Raw genomic sequence first — 17,375 nt, 5'->3', positions numbered from 1 at the left:
CAGGTTTCCGATTTTATCTCCAAAATTCTGAAGGTCGGGGTTTCCCCGGACCCATTGGTTATGCTACTATGCTCTCGAGACAAATCACTTAATAAGTTCAGCAATAAACTGGCGCAAAATATATGTGCCGCAACACGCCTCCAAATAGCTAAGAACTGGAAGTCATCTTGCCTTCCGAACCTATATAGCATAACCTCCCAAGTTTGGTATATAGCTTCAATGGAATACATTACAAGCCTTCTCCATGATAAAGTCAACAACTTCCACAAAACCTGGGATCCATGGTACTCCTTTCACCAGTCCCCTATGCCTGCCATCCAGTAACTTATTCCTCCTCCTCATTCCGTCCTTTTAACCCGCTGTATCACCGCCACCTCTAGATTTGATCTCTCTCTATTACTAAGTTATCCCTAGTTCACCGGGAAGATTGACACCAACTCTTTCCTCATTCTATTCACTAGCATCTCTTTTGAGACATATGGTCCCCTGAAGGTGGGTTGCGCGGGCCGCCCCCTCCTTGGGGATTCCATTGAACCTTTCTTCTTTCTCTTCTCTCTCCTTCCTCTTCTTCTTTCCTTCTCCCTATCTTTCTACCCCTCTCTCCCCCTCCTATAACTTAACCCCAAAAATAAAACAACAAAAAGATAGTCTAGGGAATTAAGGGAAAGTAAGTGTGCAATTTAGAAAGCAACTAAGGATAATTTTGCCTGTACTCTCAGACTCTGTTCTATATTGTATATTCTCAGAATTTCTTCCTTCTATCTTCCTTCCCTGTTACACAACTATTTTTCATTAATTGTATTTTTGTGAAAAATAAAGAGTTAAAAAAAAAAACACTGGACAGTATCATTCAGCATCTCTTTGCCAACAGACTTCAGCTTTGAGTTCTGTCCCTGGTTCCAAGATGTGCTGCGTAATGTATCGGTTATACTTTCCTGTATTTTGTTATACTTTCTTATACTTTATCATAGTTTGCTGTAATTCTGCTATATTTTGCTGTTAAATATCTTTGTGTGTTGGAACCACATTAATCGCATCGGAATATCTTTATTGGTGAAACAGTAATGGACATAACAGTACAGTATAACAGTATTTTGAAGTGCACCTGTTAAGATGTTATAGTGCACTTATTCAGATGCTTTACATGATGCTCTGTTTATTCCTGTGTTATGTTTGTACATTTTAACATTTTAGTTACATTAGTTTATGTGTGTGCATAGATGGCATAAAATGCATCTCACTGAAGGTAGTGGCTGGCATGATCAAGCTGTTTTGTGTGTTCAGAAAGCAGTGTAGATACATGCTAAACCAGAAATGTGTCTTAAAATTAGCAGTGTCCACCCTTTGAAGTTCAGTAGAATATATCAGTCCACTAAATCATTTTGTATTTGGGCACAGAGTGAGATGCTCTATATTATTCAGCAAGCAATGCAGCAAGCTGTCCAATACCTATAACTAGAACAGTCCAAATAATGTTGGCACACTAACCCATGTGTGCACCTGCATAAACAGAGGCAAATTACAATATAGTGACACCACCCGTCAATAAATCTCCTCTTGCCAGATCTATCACACCACCCTCACCTTCTCCACTCCATATCCACACCCCAGTTTTTACTCATCTGTGACTGAGGAAAAGGTCTCATTCCTATCTTCTTCTTCCCCGCCAACTTCATTCCTTCTTCACAATGATTGCTTGCACTTAGCTCACCTTGCAACCTGTATCTCTCCTCTAGACCTTTTCCTTCCATCTTCAAAAATGTGCTTATCTCTCTTAACCTCAGAAAATCATTTCTTGAACCTACCTCTGTCTCCAGCTTCCTCATTTCTCTTCTACCCTTTGCTTCCACACTCCTTGAGCAGCCCTTACACTGTCTTGTTACCTCTTCCTTCAAAACATTGACAGAATATGTCCCTTTCTCACTCAGTGTGTTACTAAAACTCTTATCCATTCTCTCATTACCTCCTGCCTTGAGTACTGCAATGTCCTGGAATCTATCCTTCTTTTCACCCATCTTTACCCTCTACAATCCTAAATGCACAACAACACTGATTTTCCACTCTCGCCGCTCTACCTCCGCACCACTCTGCATTTACCTACACTGGCCCCCATTACCTCCAGACTTCAATCCAAGCTACTCACATTCAACGTCAAAGCCCTCACCAAATCCTCCCAATCGAACAACTCTGACCTCTCATCATGAGATACTTACTGTCTCACCCTCTTAGATCTGCCTCTGCTCTGTGCCTCCTATCCTCTCCAATAACCAACTCTATGGCAACCTTCAATCTTGCAAGCACTCCCGTAAAACATATCTCTTCACTATAACCTATACTAACCCAACTTGACACTAGTCATTCTGAGCTACAATGCCATCTGAGTCCTACAAGATCCCGTGGTCTAAGCATTGCCCTCTCGCTAGACTGTAAGCTCTCATGACCATTCCAATCTCTATTCTCTGTCTCACGTCTGCACCTCCTTCACCAATATCATATGTTCTTTTTCTGTTTTTATGTATGGTTTGTATTTTGTATTATTTTTCATACTGTCCGCTGCTGCAGAATTTTGACGCACCATACAAATAAACAAAATAAACTGACTTTTATATATATATATATATAGACTTTTTCAATTTTCCCTTCGCATTTTATTTTTTCCTGTACATAGATGTGAACATTTGTCTGAATATGTTAGATATATGTGAAGACAACTCAAGTACTATTAGCGACAATCTAATGATACTGAAATGACATACAGAAGTCTCTGTATGAAATTGTTGCTGGCCTGAATATATTATCGAAGTCAAGAATACCTGAACAGCTGAAAGTACAGGTGACAATATAAGAGTATTTCCCCTCTTCCTGTATTGTCACCAGTTATAAAGAATTGTGAAATAATACACATGGGCCTATTTTCAGGGTGATCACATACCCCATGACACACAGGGCTGTGTCAACCAGGCAGACCACATATGCTTTTGCCTAGGGCAGCACAGTTGGAGGGGGCAGCCGGAAAACAACTATGCAAATTTTATTCATGCTATTTCTCCTCCTTTTGTTTCAGATGGTTGTCAATGTCGGCTACCTAGTTTTCTGTTGATCAGTGAGTTGTAGTAGTGGCTGTTTGGCAGAGTGGCATGAGCAGTTCAAATGCAAAATGCCTAATTTGAATGTTTTTTATTCATGGTTGTCTTGGGCAGCCCAGAGAGTAAATAATGCTTGCCTTCGCTATGCTGTTACAAGTTACAACAGCAGTCCAGTGGGTTAAATGGGGATATTGTTCATTGTTGCATCTTGACTGTACAATGCACTAATCAGCTAATGCTACATGACTCAGGAATGAAGTGTAAAAAAGGGTAAATCTTTCTGATATTGAATACATAACAGGGTTGGGTGGCTGGTGTGAAAACACAGATAACACCAATTATCTACAGGTGGACTTAACTGAGTCAATATTCCCTGCACTACCTAGATAAAAGCAGGAACAAGGTGCTAACTGGTAGGTTTCTGTTGGCTGGTTTTCAGATGTTCACAGTTAACTGTGTAAGAATAGTCCTTAAAAAAATACGGCAGTAATTACAGCTGACATTGGACACTAGCAGGGTTAAATGCAAAGAAAAATTCTCCAAACAGGTTCATTCTTTACAATGGAAATTGTTAATATGAAATCCAAGGGGGATATAAAACAACACATTCAAACCTTTGCTAAGATTCATCGGTTTGTGATAAATTTTCTATAATATACTATACACTCCCATGAACTGTTAAAGATTGCAGATGGATATAAATCACCTATACAAAGCCTTATTCATGTTACTTGTCTGTCACAGGTAGCTTCAGTTCTCTGACTATAGTCTCTAGGTAATGTATTTTTATTCAAGCACAGTAACATAACTCATCAAATTCCAACAATTTACATTTGTTTCAATTTAACAGTGTACTTACAAAATAAAACACACTGCTTATTTTTGGGGCATATTTATTGATGAGTAACCAACACGTGACCAAATATAACAAAAAAGCATTTTCTACAAACATTATGAAACTCAGGTAGTACTCGATACAAAATCCTATCAAATACAATAACATTGGCTAAGGTACTTTTGCTAATACAGTATGTAAGTGCACAAATATAAGTATTCAACAATCCTAAAGCAATAACAAGCTATAGAAAAGCCAGTGTGAACAGTGTAGCCTTAAATAAAATGCATTTCAATAACCCTTAAGACACCAGAAGCCATTTATTGCTATTTACTTTATAATTTGCTATACAGTGAACCCTGCTAGTAGCCCTGAAACATACCTTCTATAAACTTTTGCTCCATCAAAAAAAATGTTCCTTAAACCAAATAACTGAAATTGTCCTTAGATTTCTATACTTTATTAAGTAAAGGATTGACACTTTGGGATATATTTACTAAACTGCAGGTTTGATAAAGCAGAGATGTTGTCTATAGCTATCAATCAGATTCTAGCTGTCATTTTGTAAAATGTACTAAATAAATGATAACTAGAATCTGATTGGTTGCTATAGTCAACATTTCTACATTCGCAAAACTTCAGTTTAGGAAATATACCCCTTTGTCTGTTGAAACATAAATCACTAACTACAGATGGAGCTTGTTGCAGTGAGCAATGCACTACGGCTAAGGATTAAGTGGAGAATCAGTGCTTTATTGTGAATACATGAAAAGTTTAACTGTGACTAGCTCATGATATTCAATTAATTTCAAAACAAAAACAGTCTATGCCATAGTGCACCTTTCACTGCAATACAATCAGTAGGCTAAAAAAGTCACCTAATTATTAAGTGAAAAAGTCTTTTTCAGTTAAACTACAATTCCCACCGGCCAATCCATGACAACATTATTTTTCTGGCATAGGTGGGTAGGCTGGACATCCCTGAAGCTTGGCGTTCTCCTGCCATAGTTAATGAGCCTACGAGTTTACAATTATTATACACTGACAGGTATCGTTCATGTTTCGTTTTTCTGATTTAAAAAAAAAAAATGTTATGTTCCATACAATGATTTCCTACTTTAATGTATTATTCTAAGAAACTGAGACTACATAAATGAGACATTATTACTTATTCGTGCAAAAGAAAAGTTACAATTTTGTGGCTTTCCAAAGCAGCAGCAACAGTACAAAAATATTTTAGAAGAGGGCTCGATCTTCTCCAGTATTTATGCTAACATGGAAAGGTACAGGGCTTTTTGAAATTGAATCCATCTTTATTCAAAGAAGAGGAGTAGAATTGCAAATTAATTTGTACTGATATTCCATAGAACCTTAAACTGGTACAACTCGCTGATTGTATATGGCAATAAAATCCTAGAAAAGACTGTGTTTTGCTTTCAAAATGCAATAGAAATGTTTTCTCAATGCTTCTTTCCTGCTTCCCTATAAAACATCATAGAGCTTTGACAGTGTGTAAAATCTGAATTTATGTATTTTTTAACTTACTGAGAGAAATCCACTTGAGTAAAGTCTGCAACAGCTAAACCAGCAAAGGGCTGAATAGAGATGTACCGGACACCCAAATGTGAATAGCAATTGCTTCATTGAAAATCTCTTGAAATCTCTTAAAATTCCCTTCCCTGCCATGAATGTACATTGCAAAATTTTCATCTATATAGTACTGACAACCTATGCAATAACTTTTCTGCATCACTTATTGTGAACTTTCTACAGAAGGTCTGAGAATTTATTAAAAGTTTGTTTCCCCCCCCAGAATCTCAACTATTGTAAAAGGCAAAAGTAAAGAGAGGGAGATGTATTATTATAAAATATCAGATATATAGCAATTGCATTTCGGTGCAACAGATATCATAGGCTTATAGTTCCATTAACTATAAATTATTTACTATTTTATATAGTGCATAAAATTTTACACAGCACTATTTATGCACAGATTCTCTGTCTGAGCAATCTGACAATACAGTTTTTGGTGCCTGGGACCAAGGAGACAAAGTTACATGTGTGACATACCTAAGGACACACAAGTTGACAGTAATACAAACCTGGATGTTAGCGTCATTCATATATGGTCATGGCTATAAACAGTGACCCACTCTCACACTCTCTTCTAGTTGGTAGAAATCTTTCTAAATTATAAACATTGGGGTGGATAATAATTTCTTTTTAGAATGGTGAGAGCTGTAGAATTTTTATTTTATCATATTTTTACTATTATTATATGGTATATGTGTATACATATATGTATTACATACCTATAATTGTTTGTACAATAGGGTTTATTAACTTTTGATTTAAAAACATAATCTGCATATTTTGAAGAAATTTAATTGCAATAAAATGTAGTTAATAGTAATGTAGCACGCCTTCTGTGACATAGAAAAAATAACAGTTTACAGATACTGTATGTCTCCAAATTCTGCTAATTGGAAATATTTAAATTAGCTCCATATAATTTAGTTGTTTAATATTTTTACTCCAGTCAATATCTTAAAATGCAAGGATAGAGTGAGAAAATAATCGTTCTGATCATTTGGACTGTAGGAAAAGTTCTAGAACAGGGTTGTACAACTACCAGCTCATAAGCCTGATGTGGCCCTCAGTACTTTATTTGTGGCCCCCGCCAACCCTAAAAATCTCTATAGACTCTATCATACTTTTTTTTTACAGTATTCGGTCCGTGAGCACACACTTGTAACATATGTGCATTCCTCTGTATGTAACAACATCACTGCTCTTGTAGAATAAAAAATAATGTGTTTGTTGACTAGCAAAAACAACACTATTTTAAAAAAAAAACTAAAAAATACAGTTTATTTGTATATCTTTACTAGAGATGGAGAGAATATTAAAGTGGGTAACAGAGCAGCGTAGCACCACCCGCAGTGAGTGAATGTGGCACATTGTGCCTCACTAACTCACCCATCACTAACTCCATATTGTTACTATGTTGGTGCGACATGGTTAGAGCTGGCAGTTGCCACTGGTGTGTTAGGAGGCAAGTTCTTCATTGTGCTGTCAGCAGCGGCGGGCTGGGCCGGGTGGCATCGGCCCCCCGGCCCGCTCACACTCGCAATTTCTGCTGATTTTTACCGGCGCCCGCATTTCATGACACGGGATGCGGCTGCGTCAGTGCCCCTGGGCTGATATCTGCCAGCCCGCGCCTGGCTGTCAGTTCCATAAAGATTTGCTGCACCTGTATATTTAACACATTAGCTAAAGCAATATTCTAATACAATGTACATATATGTTTTTAGTGATTATTACATTTATCTATTATGACGTAGATCTGGAATTTACCATTATAGAAGACGAGGCAGAAAGAAAATATCTACAAATAATGTAATTTTCTAAAATGTCAGTATACTATATGATGTTTTTCAAGATTACAAAATATTGTGCAAATATAAGGACCAATAACTTATTGTCTGGCTTCACAATTACTGTGTGGTTTTGTTGTGTCTTATTGGATCACACTGTATAGTATAGAACACTCGTTAATTTGCACCTTACACCCTTTGTCTCAGTAGTACAATGAGGGTGATTTATACAGTTACACATAGTCATATTTTGAAGGGTAGGTCTTCCCATCCTCACTGCGTCGAGACTCATTGTAAATCGATTTCTTGCTTTTCTCCTCATAGGCCGATGTCTTGTATCCTGGACTCTTGGCAGACACGTGATAGGAAACAGCTTTGTAGCTACATGAAAAAGATAGATCAATAGATACATGTAGGAGGTTACCAAACAGAATTCAAACAAATTAAGTTATTGTTCATATGTTTTTGCACAAAATGATTTCAATAAGGGTAGATTAAAAAAGTGCAAAACCGCAGGCAGACATTGTAAATGCCAATTTGTGACATCATGCTCCTAATTTTAAGTGGATTCCCCCCTTAGGTTGTGGGCTAAGATGGAGGTGACTATAGGGCACAATATTTTTCATCTTCTGATGACAGGAGCTGGAACGATCAAGGTACTCCTTGCTGAGTATGGGCTAGGCCCAAGAATATTTCTGGCTATGCAATCACATGCAAAAACAAGATTTTGTTTTGCAGCCATGATTTTGTACATAAGGTTAAAGGGGTGGAGTGGGCACATATAAAGGGGCATTCCCTGTTTCGTTTTGGGGTGCAGGGCATTATTATCTCCAAATGAAAGGCTTAATTTTAACCAATGTAAAAAAATATTCGCAAATGTGGCACTTAATAATGACAATTATGTTGTCCACTTACACTTACTATTAATTTAATAGTGTATATATACATGAGGCCTAACTGAGCAGTACTTTAGGGAAAAAAATGAATAGTTGAAGTAATGAAGACCGTGGTCCTAAAGTTTTAGTAGATTGGATTTTGGAGTGATGTTTTTAACCCTTACACTATACCCAATTCCAGCTGCATCGACAAAAGGTCCCAGAGAGCGGTTCTACGGCACCAGTTCCACTGTATTTTGGATGGACTTCTTATTAAACACAAGGGGCTAGATTTACTAAGCTGCGGGTTTGAAAAAGTGGGGATGTTGCCTATAGCAACCAATCAGATTCAAGCTTTCATTTATTTAGTACCTTCTACAAAATGACAGCTAGAATCTGATTGGTTGCTATAGGCAACATCCCCACTTTTTCAAACCCGCAGCTTAGTAAATCTAGCCCAAGGTGGTAAATTAGGCACACTAACACTGCGTGCCCGTATATTTTGGGATTTTTAAATTACCTTTATTGTCTTGAATTTTTGGTTGTCAAAACAGCTTTTAGGTCTTGCAATATAAAGCAGTAGCTCTAAATTAGCAATAGAGACTTGAGCAAGCTGAAGGTGTTTTATGGTCCCCTTGCATTTACAGTCAATCTCAATAGAGGCCTCTAATAAGAGTCCACACACAGCCATTCACATACTGATTAAGGGGGGTCTAATTAAGGCACGCAAAATGAACGTGCTCTGCATTTTTTAAAAAACACACATATATCAGACACACGCACGTCCCTATTGAACAAGGAGCGGATCTGGAGATATGTCTGTTTATAAATACGAATCTAGGTCCGCTCTGCTCTAACAGAGAATATGCTGCAGGATACGTCAATACATATTAGGAATATAAAGTCACAAAAGAACGCATAGAAGAAAAATAATACATAAAAAAGTGTTTTTTTCCCCTCCATAAAATACATTTATTATGTTATTAATGTCTACTGAGTGCAAACACATGTTCTAGCTTGCAGACACAGCTAGTAATCGGCACATACACCATAACTGTAGCTGATGCAAGTGAAACAACAGAAAAAAACCATATCTTTGAGATATATACAGCTTGAATCGGAAGCTGTTGCGAGCGCTCGATCTTAGCACCTTCTTACTGTACTTTTGACTGCGTGCGTACACCCATTCCTCATCCCACTCCACCTGTGAAATCATAGGCTGTAGTAAGGGTCCTTTGTGCTCACAGATGAATTGGATGTTGTTGCATTTCCTGGCGTATGGTTGGCTTCTGAACAAGCGCAAGGCGATTTTGCGCAAAATCTGCCACGTATCAGCATTTATGTGCCTTAATGAATCAGGCCCAACATGTTCTTTGAATACAATATTTCTGTGAATGTGTCTATATAAAATGTCCTTAGAGTTGTTTAGGGGTTTAGGTTGACTTACGTGGTCTGTTCAGGCATTAGACCTCTGCATGCTATGCACATCATGACACCACCAATAAGTGTAATGCCTCCAGCCACCCATCCAACAAACAGGGCTGAGCCAAAAGTGTATCTGTAATATAAAGGGGAAAACATTTATTACGGTGCTTTTTACTATGTTTTTCAATTAAAGTATATTTTCCAGGTGTCTGGAACAAAGAATTGTGAAATAAATGTAAGAAACCTTAGGAAACATTGGATTATTAGCATCACAATTGGGTAAACATTTAAGTGAACACTGTTGCTTACATAAGATTAAATTCTGCAGTGCTTGAATTGGGGCGGTATGTGCCTATGTGACATACCGGCATTTCTCCGCCCCACTTTTTCACAGCCAGGGCAGGCAGTAAGCAGGGTAGGCAAGTCGGGGGAGCGCCATGCCTGAAAGACACTCCGCTCCACCTGCCTTCACGCTTGTCCAATGGTGCCAGCGGCTCCCTGCTCCTCTGTGCTCTCTGCTCCATTCTGACTGTCAGAATGTGATAACGTCACGCCTGACAGTCAGCGAGACTGGAGCAGAGAGGAGCAAGAACACAGAAGAAAAGAAGAAGAAGGAGGAAGGCCATAGAAAGGTAAATATAGAAGAGAGGGGGACAGCGTGATGAATGAGGGCACATGGTAATGATGAAGGGTAAACAGGGTAGTGATGGAGGGGGCACAGTGTAATATATATAGGAGGAGGTACAGTGTGATAGAGGGGGCACAGTGTGATTTATAGAGGGGACAAAGTGTGATGATGGAGGAGGGTGTACAGTGTTATGATGAAGGAGGGTGCACAGTGTGATGATGGAGGAGGGTGCACAGTGTGATGATGGAGGATGGTGCACAGTGTCATGATGAAGGAGGATGCACAGTGCGATGAAGGAGGGGACACAGTTCAATAAACCATTTGGCACAGTGTGATGGAGGATGGTCCAGTGTGATGATGGAGGGGCAAAAGTGTGAATTAGCTAGTGAAAGGGAATAATAGGAGCAGGAACAGGGATAGATAGAGAGGATCAAGGCGTAAGGCAGGAGTGAACTAAGCAGGATGTAAGGCACATGGAAGAGTAGGGAGGGAGAGAGGAGGATACCTGCAATGAATATAGGGGCACACAGGAACAGAGAAAGGAAACATGCCATTCATTTCAAAGTGGAAGTTCCATACCAGCACTTATAAATTTCCAATATGACCACTGCTCATAGAAAAGGCAGTGATTATGAAAGACAATGCATGATAGCTTGTAACTAACACTTATAGGTGTTACCTTGTCTGTAGAGTCTGCAGGCCTCCCATCCCTCCCATGCCACTGATTGCTCCACCAGTGTACATGGTAGATGTGGTCATCCAGAAGTTGGTCACCAACATATTGGCAAAGACTGACACCCCGATTATTGCACAAAGACCTTCACAAGACAAAATGAAATAACAATAAGGTAATTAGCATCAATAAAATTAATATTAAGAATACTATAATTAGTATCATATGTGAAGAAAATTATTGAGTTATGATTTGAATATTCCATATCATTAGGCTCAACATGAAAATGCCTAATTGAATAACATTTATCAGTTCTTTACCACTAAATGCCCCAGTTTATGGACTTTCCTGCATGACATATGAATAGTGGAAAACCCTTTTCATATGACCTAAGGCAGATTGTGAATGGATGATACTTCCTTGGTGAGCATTACAAGGATTAGCAATAGGCCCCATGAGATATGTTTTATAATTAAAATCTATCATTAAAAATAAGGAACATAAAACTCAATTGTATGTTTCAGTGGATCCGTACATCTACTTTCAGAACTGCAATACCCCGGGAAGCTTCTTTAGTGGTCTTGTACCATAGCTGTTAATCTCTGGACCATATTAGAAAAGTCAGTTTTTGTGTCCAGAATAAATCTTCCCTCCAGGTCCCCCATTGTTTGTATGGCTTTTGGGTCCAAAGGTTAAGTAAAAGCTAACTTCTTCTATTGTTCTAGTCTTCCGCATCATAAAATTTGTCACATGGAATTTCTGGTAGCCCTGATCAATCCTCTAAATTCCACCTTAACTTGGAGATTTGCCTGCAGAGATACTATAGGCATCCTCTTTCAAGACTGCCAAGTCCAACTTTGTAGTGACATACAATAATAGGGACATTTCTAATTATTGTAGCAGTACTTTTGTTGCAGTCACACAATAATATAAATATTAAGTGAATTAAATAAGTTTCTGCAAATACATTTTAATTAGCTTAGGTATTAGGACTTGGGTCTTTGCTGCTAGGGCCTAGAAATGTCCCTTTTAATTTATTAGAAAAAAGTTTCTATAAAAAAAACCAAAAAACAGCAATATATGAATGTGCAACAACATATTAACCTTTTAATTTTGTTCTTTCCAAGAGAACCCCAAAATTATTTGCGATATTGATCAAACAATCAATGTTGGTAGAGCAATAACAAGAGAAAGTGACATTGCTCCATTTACAAATCAGTTGGCTGCTCTTCCATGGTTACTGATTCCCCAAACACTGCCACAGAGATAAAACAGAAGAGCACCATACCTAAGAGCAGTAACTGTGAAGATCAATGCCCCTAAATCTTCCAAAAAGGTTACACACAGCAAGCAACAGATATTCCAGGATGCAAATTGTTTCATAATCATTTACTATCTTCCTGCTCTATTCTTACTCTCATAAGTCTTTAATATGGAATGAAGCCCTTAACATGTTTTGCTGAGCACAACAGCCAGTTCATAAGAAGCGTATATTTATGATTCATTAAGAATCTAATCAATAATAATTTATGATCTCATTAATTTGCATTTCTGAAGAAACAGCTGTTACGTGCTGCCAGCATGTTAAGTATTTAATTCTATATTGAAGTTATTGCTGGATATATCCCTGCCATTTCCAATTGATACTAATGTCCTGAAAGTGTATTGAAATCTTGCACATTCGCTAAGGCATATGTCCATGCTGTATAACAAGTCTTATAGGATAACTTGTGAGATGTGCGAAAAGTAGGAAACGAGTGCAGGGTGCGAGTGGAAGTGCTGGAAGACACTACAGTGAACGTGAAACTATTTATACTCTACATTCAGATTCTTGCTGTATGAACCAGTGTAAAGCAATTAAAGGGGCTTATCTTTGTCTTCACATTTGTGGTATTGGGCTTTTGTACTGGGTCAATTTCCAAATCGAGTATTTAAAGTTTGAATAAACAGGGTAGGACAAAGTACTTTATTCATAATGTCCATTTCTTGTTTTGTTAATATGATTTTTTCTTTAAAAATGAAATTGAAACTTTAATTTTAGCAATGATACTTATCACGTTATTAGGTTTTTTTTTTGAGAACTGAAACCAGTCAAAATACATAAATGGTTAAACACAGAACTGTTTTGTACCCCATTACTCACCATTTTACAGCATTATTTATAGTAAATTAATGCCTGGATTTTATAATGGTTGTTGGTTAAAATTTAGCAACTGCTAGATAACTGCAGGTAGTTGAACCCAAGATGACTTTCTGTATCCTTATTTACATTGTCAGCTAGCTACATGAGAACTTAGGTATCAATCAACAGCTAGTCGTATGTGAAATATGGTTCCGCAAACCGTATTGTTTTTGTTTCACACCTCCTATTATTGGCAATACCTCTGTATCTGTACAGTTATTTTACTGAATACAGACTATATATAGGAGATAGTCATCTAATTCAAATATAATGATAGAGATAACACAACTGTTGGCCATAATTAATGTATCATATGAAAAAAGTGATGCAGGAGATCACCAAATACAAGAGATATTTCAATTTTTTGCATTTTGAGGCTAATTAGAATGTGTGGAACAGTTTAGCTCACAGATAAAATATGGTTTTCGTACAACATGGATATTTCTATTATAGCTAAAGCAGAACCTGCAACAACCTTTCCGGATCACTTGAGCAGACATTCGGATGGTGGAACTATGGGAAAAGATGAAAAGAACATCTTGCTCACCTGCTAAAATAAACATTACCCCAGACGTCAGGGTGATATTGGCTTTGGCCGAGTCTTCCATGCTTCCAATCCTGATGCATTTCAGTGCAAAGATTGATATGAGTAAAGCAATTGCCCCAAGCACTATCCCTACGATCATCAAAGCCCTGCAAGCCTGGAACAAAGCTGTAATGGAGAGATGCATTCAGATACGATGATGATTATGACAATTTCAAAACATGACAATGGATGAGATAGAATCCTTGTGAAAGATTGTAGCTTTAGATAATTTGTTTGGAAAAGACCTTTCCTAAAATTAGGGAATTGTATCATAACCCATTTATTAAAGTCCTCCTTGTATGGGTAAATGTTTTTCTTTCAATTATCCAAAATATTATCCAATTGGGGATTAGTGGTGTTATTTAGTCATATGAATCCCCAAAGCACTAGATTTTTTTCGAATCTTCATATTATTTTTCTCAAGACAGAAACGCATTTCCTAGTTATATGCTATTTAACTGCTGTTTATATGAGAAAAAAATATGTATAAACCACTTAACATTATTGTTGTGGAAAGACACAGATTCTGAAAGTGTAGTAAAGCTGAGTTTAAGATCTATTCAAAGGGTTTCAACTTTCGTATGACTAACTTATTGGATTGTACATGCTGTCCATTATATTTTGCCAAATACATGCATACTTTGTATTTTAGCTGAATTATGCTTTTTTCACCTTTGACTATATCATATATATATGTACTCTTGCCATAGATATAAATACAAACCTTTTCTCTACATACAACTATGTATCTAATGCAGCTATGTATCTACTGCTGTGCTCTGAGATACAACTATGAATCTAATGCTGTGCTCTGTGATACAACTATGTATCTAGTGCTGTGCTCTGTGATACAGCTATGTATCTAGTGCTGTGCTCTGTGATACAACTATGTATCTACTGCTGTGTTCTGTGATACAACTATGTATCTAGTGCTGTGCTTTGTGATAAAACTATGTATCTACTGCTGTGCTCTGTGATACAACTATGTATCTAATGATGTGCTCTGTGATACAACTATGTATCTAATGCTGTGCTCTGTGATACAACTATGTATCTAATACTGTGCTCTGTGATACAACTATGTATCTACTGCTGTGCTCTGTGATACAACTATCTATCTAATACTGTGCTCTGTGATACAACTATGTATCTAGTGCTGTGCTCTGTGATACAACTATCTATCTACTGCTGTGCTCTGTGATACAACTATGTATCTAGTGCTGCGCTCTGTGATAAAACTATGTATCCACTGCTGTGCTCTGTGATACAACTATGTATCTAATGCTGTGCTCTGTGATACAACTATGTATCTACTGCTGTGCTCTGTGATACAACTATGTATCTAATACTGTGCTCTGTGATACAACTATGTATCTAGTGCTGTACTCTGTGATACAACTATGTATCTACTGCTGTGCTCTGTGATACAACTATGTATCTAATACTGTGCTCTGTGATACAACTATGTATCTAGTGCTGTGCTCTGTGATACAACTATGTATCTAATGCTGTGCTCTGTGATACAACTATGTATCTAATACTGTGCTCTGTGATACAACTATGTATCTAGTGCTGTACTCTGTGATACAAGCATATATCTAATACTGTGCTCTGTGATACAACTATGTATCTAATGCTGTGCTCTGTGATACAACTATGTATCTAATGCTGTGCTCTGTGATACAATTATGTATCTAGTGCTGTGCTCTGTGATACAAGCATATATCTAGTGCTGTGCTCTGTGATACAACTATGTATCTAATGCTGTGCTCTGTGACACAACTATGTATCATAGAGCACAGAAGACTTGTGTTTTATCATAGGTCAAAAAATAAACAACGATCTTTGATTATATTAGTACATGGCTGGATACATGGTTAAAAGAAGGAAGTCAAGATAAAACAATGTATGTAATAAAAGCCGCGGAAAGGCGGTACAACTATATAGTGTTGAAAAGAGTGAAAACTTATTTAAAACTATAGATATAATATAAGAGCAAATCTAGAATTAAAAAGTCAGCTAATGACAAGACAACTAAAGTCTAATTTATCCTTTAGCAATATATATATGGCTGAACACAAAATAAATATTGGTCTAGCAAGTGACCAATACATGTTCCATAAAGAATAAGACGTAGTGATTATACAGATGTATGTGGTATCTCCAATATAAGTGGTGGCTTCTAGCTCTTTGGCCATTGTTGAAAGTTAGAAAACATTAAAATACATCTGAATAATAACATTTGTGTAAAAAGAAGCTAATGATTTCCTATTCAAATTATTTGTTGGCAGGGTTTGGGTTGAACAGAAATTGTGCACAAGTTCATAGAAATTGATTGATAAGCCCTGGCACATCTGAATCACTGGTGATAAGATATGTTCTGCTTTTGTACAACAAAAGACCAGTTACACAACTGGGGCGCTCGGTTTTATCAGCGCTCATACACTAAAACCATTAACCCATTAATTAACTCTAGATCAGAGGCTATAACTAATCATATAAAAAATATATTTTCCAATTTCATATTCGTATGAAGTGCAAAATTCCTTAATTTAATCATGAAAGAAAACTAAAAGGACATATTTTCCAGACATTTAAAATTCAATTCAGATAACAGAGACTAGATATGAAGTAGTGTTTGCCCATTTCACAACCACAGCCCAAACTATGCCAATCATTTTCTACCACACCTAGCAAATAAAGTGCGTGTGATTAGCAATACACCTCCGAACTATTAATATAATGTTATATAGAGGTAAAAAAAATCTGTGCAACAAAAACAAAATAAAATAATGTAATTCCACTATAACATCTGATCACAAAATTATAACATCCAATAAATGTTATTGTATTGTTGACAATTTTATAAGAAATATTTAAGTAACATAATTAAGCTAGACTAATTTACATATATTTTGTTATATATAAATACATAAATAGTATCGATGTATTGTTAATGCATTCTTATCATAAGTTGAATATGAACAAATCTATTCTGAGCATTTTCCTAAATTCATGTTTTTTAATGCTTGCTGACTACACAAAAAAGAAAGACATGTAATATACATTTTACATATAATACGTATATATTATAAGGTAAGTGGACCTGGTAAGCCGAGGATGGTAAAGTAGGGTCGGCATTCTGTGAATCCTGAGCTCTGTCTTACACAGCTTCTCCATAGACCCTGGTACAGAAACACTGCAGTGACCGGGTTATCGTAGAGGTCCTGTGTGCTCCACATATCCATGCATGTGGATGCGATGATGCCAGCAAAGCCCAAGGCTGAGACGATGAAACCCATCGTTTGGCACATTGTAACCGACATGGTTGGGAACTGTTGAAGGAACCAGCTGGCTGTGTGTGTGCTGCGTCTGGTCTACTGGAGTCCCATTCTGAAGGACGATTATAATCACCTCTTTCTGCTACTGCTTTGTTTGCTCAATGTGTTTTCATAAGATATCTCAGTTTCGCCCTCGTTGTGGGTAGTGTGTGGTCAAGTTTCACATATCACTGATCGCAGTATGAAACTGTGGGTAGCGGAAGCGATGACATCACAGCCACAAGACTATGGCATCACCAACCTGTATGACCACCGCAGTTTCTGTATCGACCAAGCCTCTTACTGTTTTGTGCGTGTAGTTTATTGCCTATCGTTCTACATTCACATATATGCAAAATACTACAAAGGCTATAACAGTTATTCTACC

At 37.2% G+C, this 17,375-nt stretch overlaps 1 protein-coding gene across 1 annotated transcript; it reads right to left on the bottom strand.

The window, feature by feature from the left end:
• Positions 1-7,531: 7,531 nt before the first annotated feature.
• Positions 7,532-16,993, bottom strand: CLDN18 (claudin 18). The gene is made up of 5 exons (XM_075200515.1): positions 16,774-16,993; positions 13,629-13,793; positions 10,906-11,044; positions 9,621-9,731; positions 7,532-7,679 (listed from the first exon to the last, which is right to left on the bottom strand). Exons 1-5 carry the CDS (start codon positions 16,991-16,993, stop codon positions 7,532-7,534), a joined length of 783 nt encoding a protein of 260 aa, XP_075056616.1.
• Between the last annotated feature and the right edge of the window lie 382 nt (positions 16,994-17,375).

This window comes from Mixophyes fleayi, chromosome 3, assembly GCF_038048845.1.
Source record: "Mixophyes fleayi isolate aMixFle1 chromosome 3, aMixFle1.hap1, whole genome shotgun sequence".
Taxonomy (NCBI): domain Eukaryota; kingdom Metazoa; phylum Chordata; class Amphibia; order Anura; family Limnodynastidae; genus Mixophyes; species Mixophyes fleayi.
The sequence above is the reverse complement of the archived record's forward strand: the minus strand, read 5'-3'. Positions and strand labels throughout refer to the sequence as shown.

Bases quoted from the DNA above. Each gene is read 5' to 3' on its own strand.
- CLDN18 (XM_075200515.1), bottom strand. From the start codon at position 16,993: ATGTCGGTTACAATGTGCCAAACGATGGGTTTCATCGTCTCAGCCTTG. The intron at 11,045-13,628 runs GTGAGCAAGATG...TGTCTTGTGAAG, and splicing joins GGTAATGTTTATTTTAGCAG to GTCTTTGTGCAATAATCGGG. The intron at 9,732-10,905 runs GTAACACCTATA...TTTATATTACAG, and splicing joins CTGCAGACTCTACAGACAAG to ATACACTTTTGGCTCAGCCC.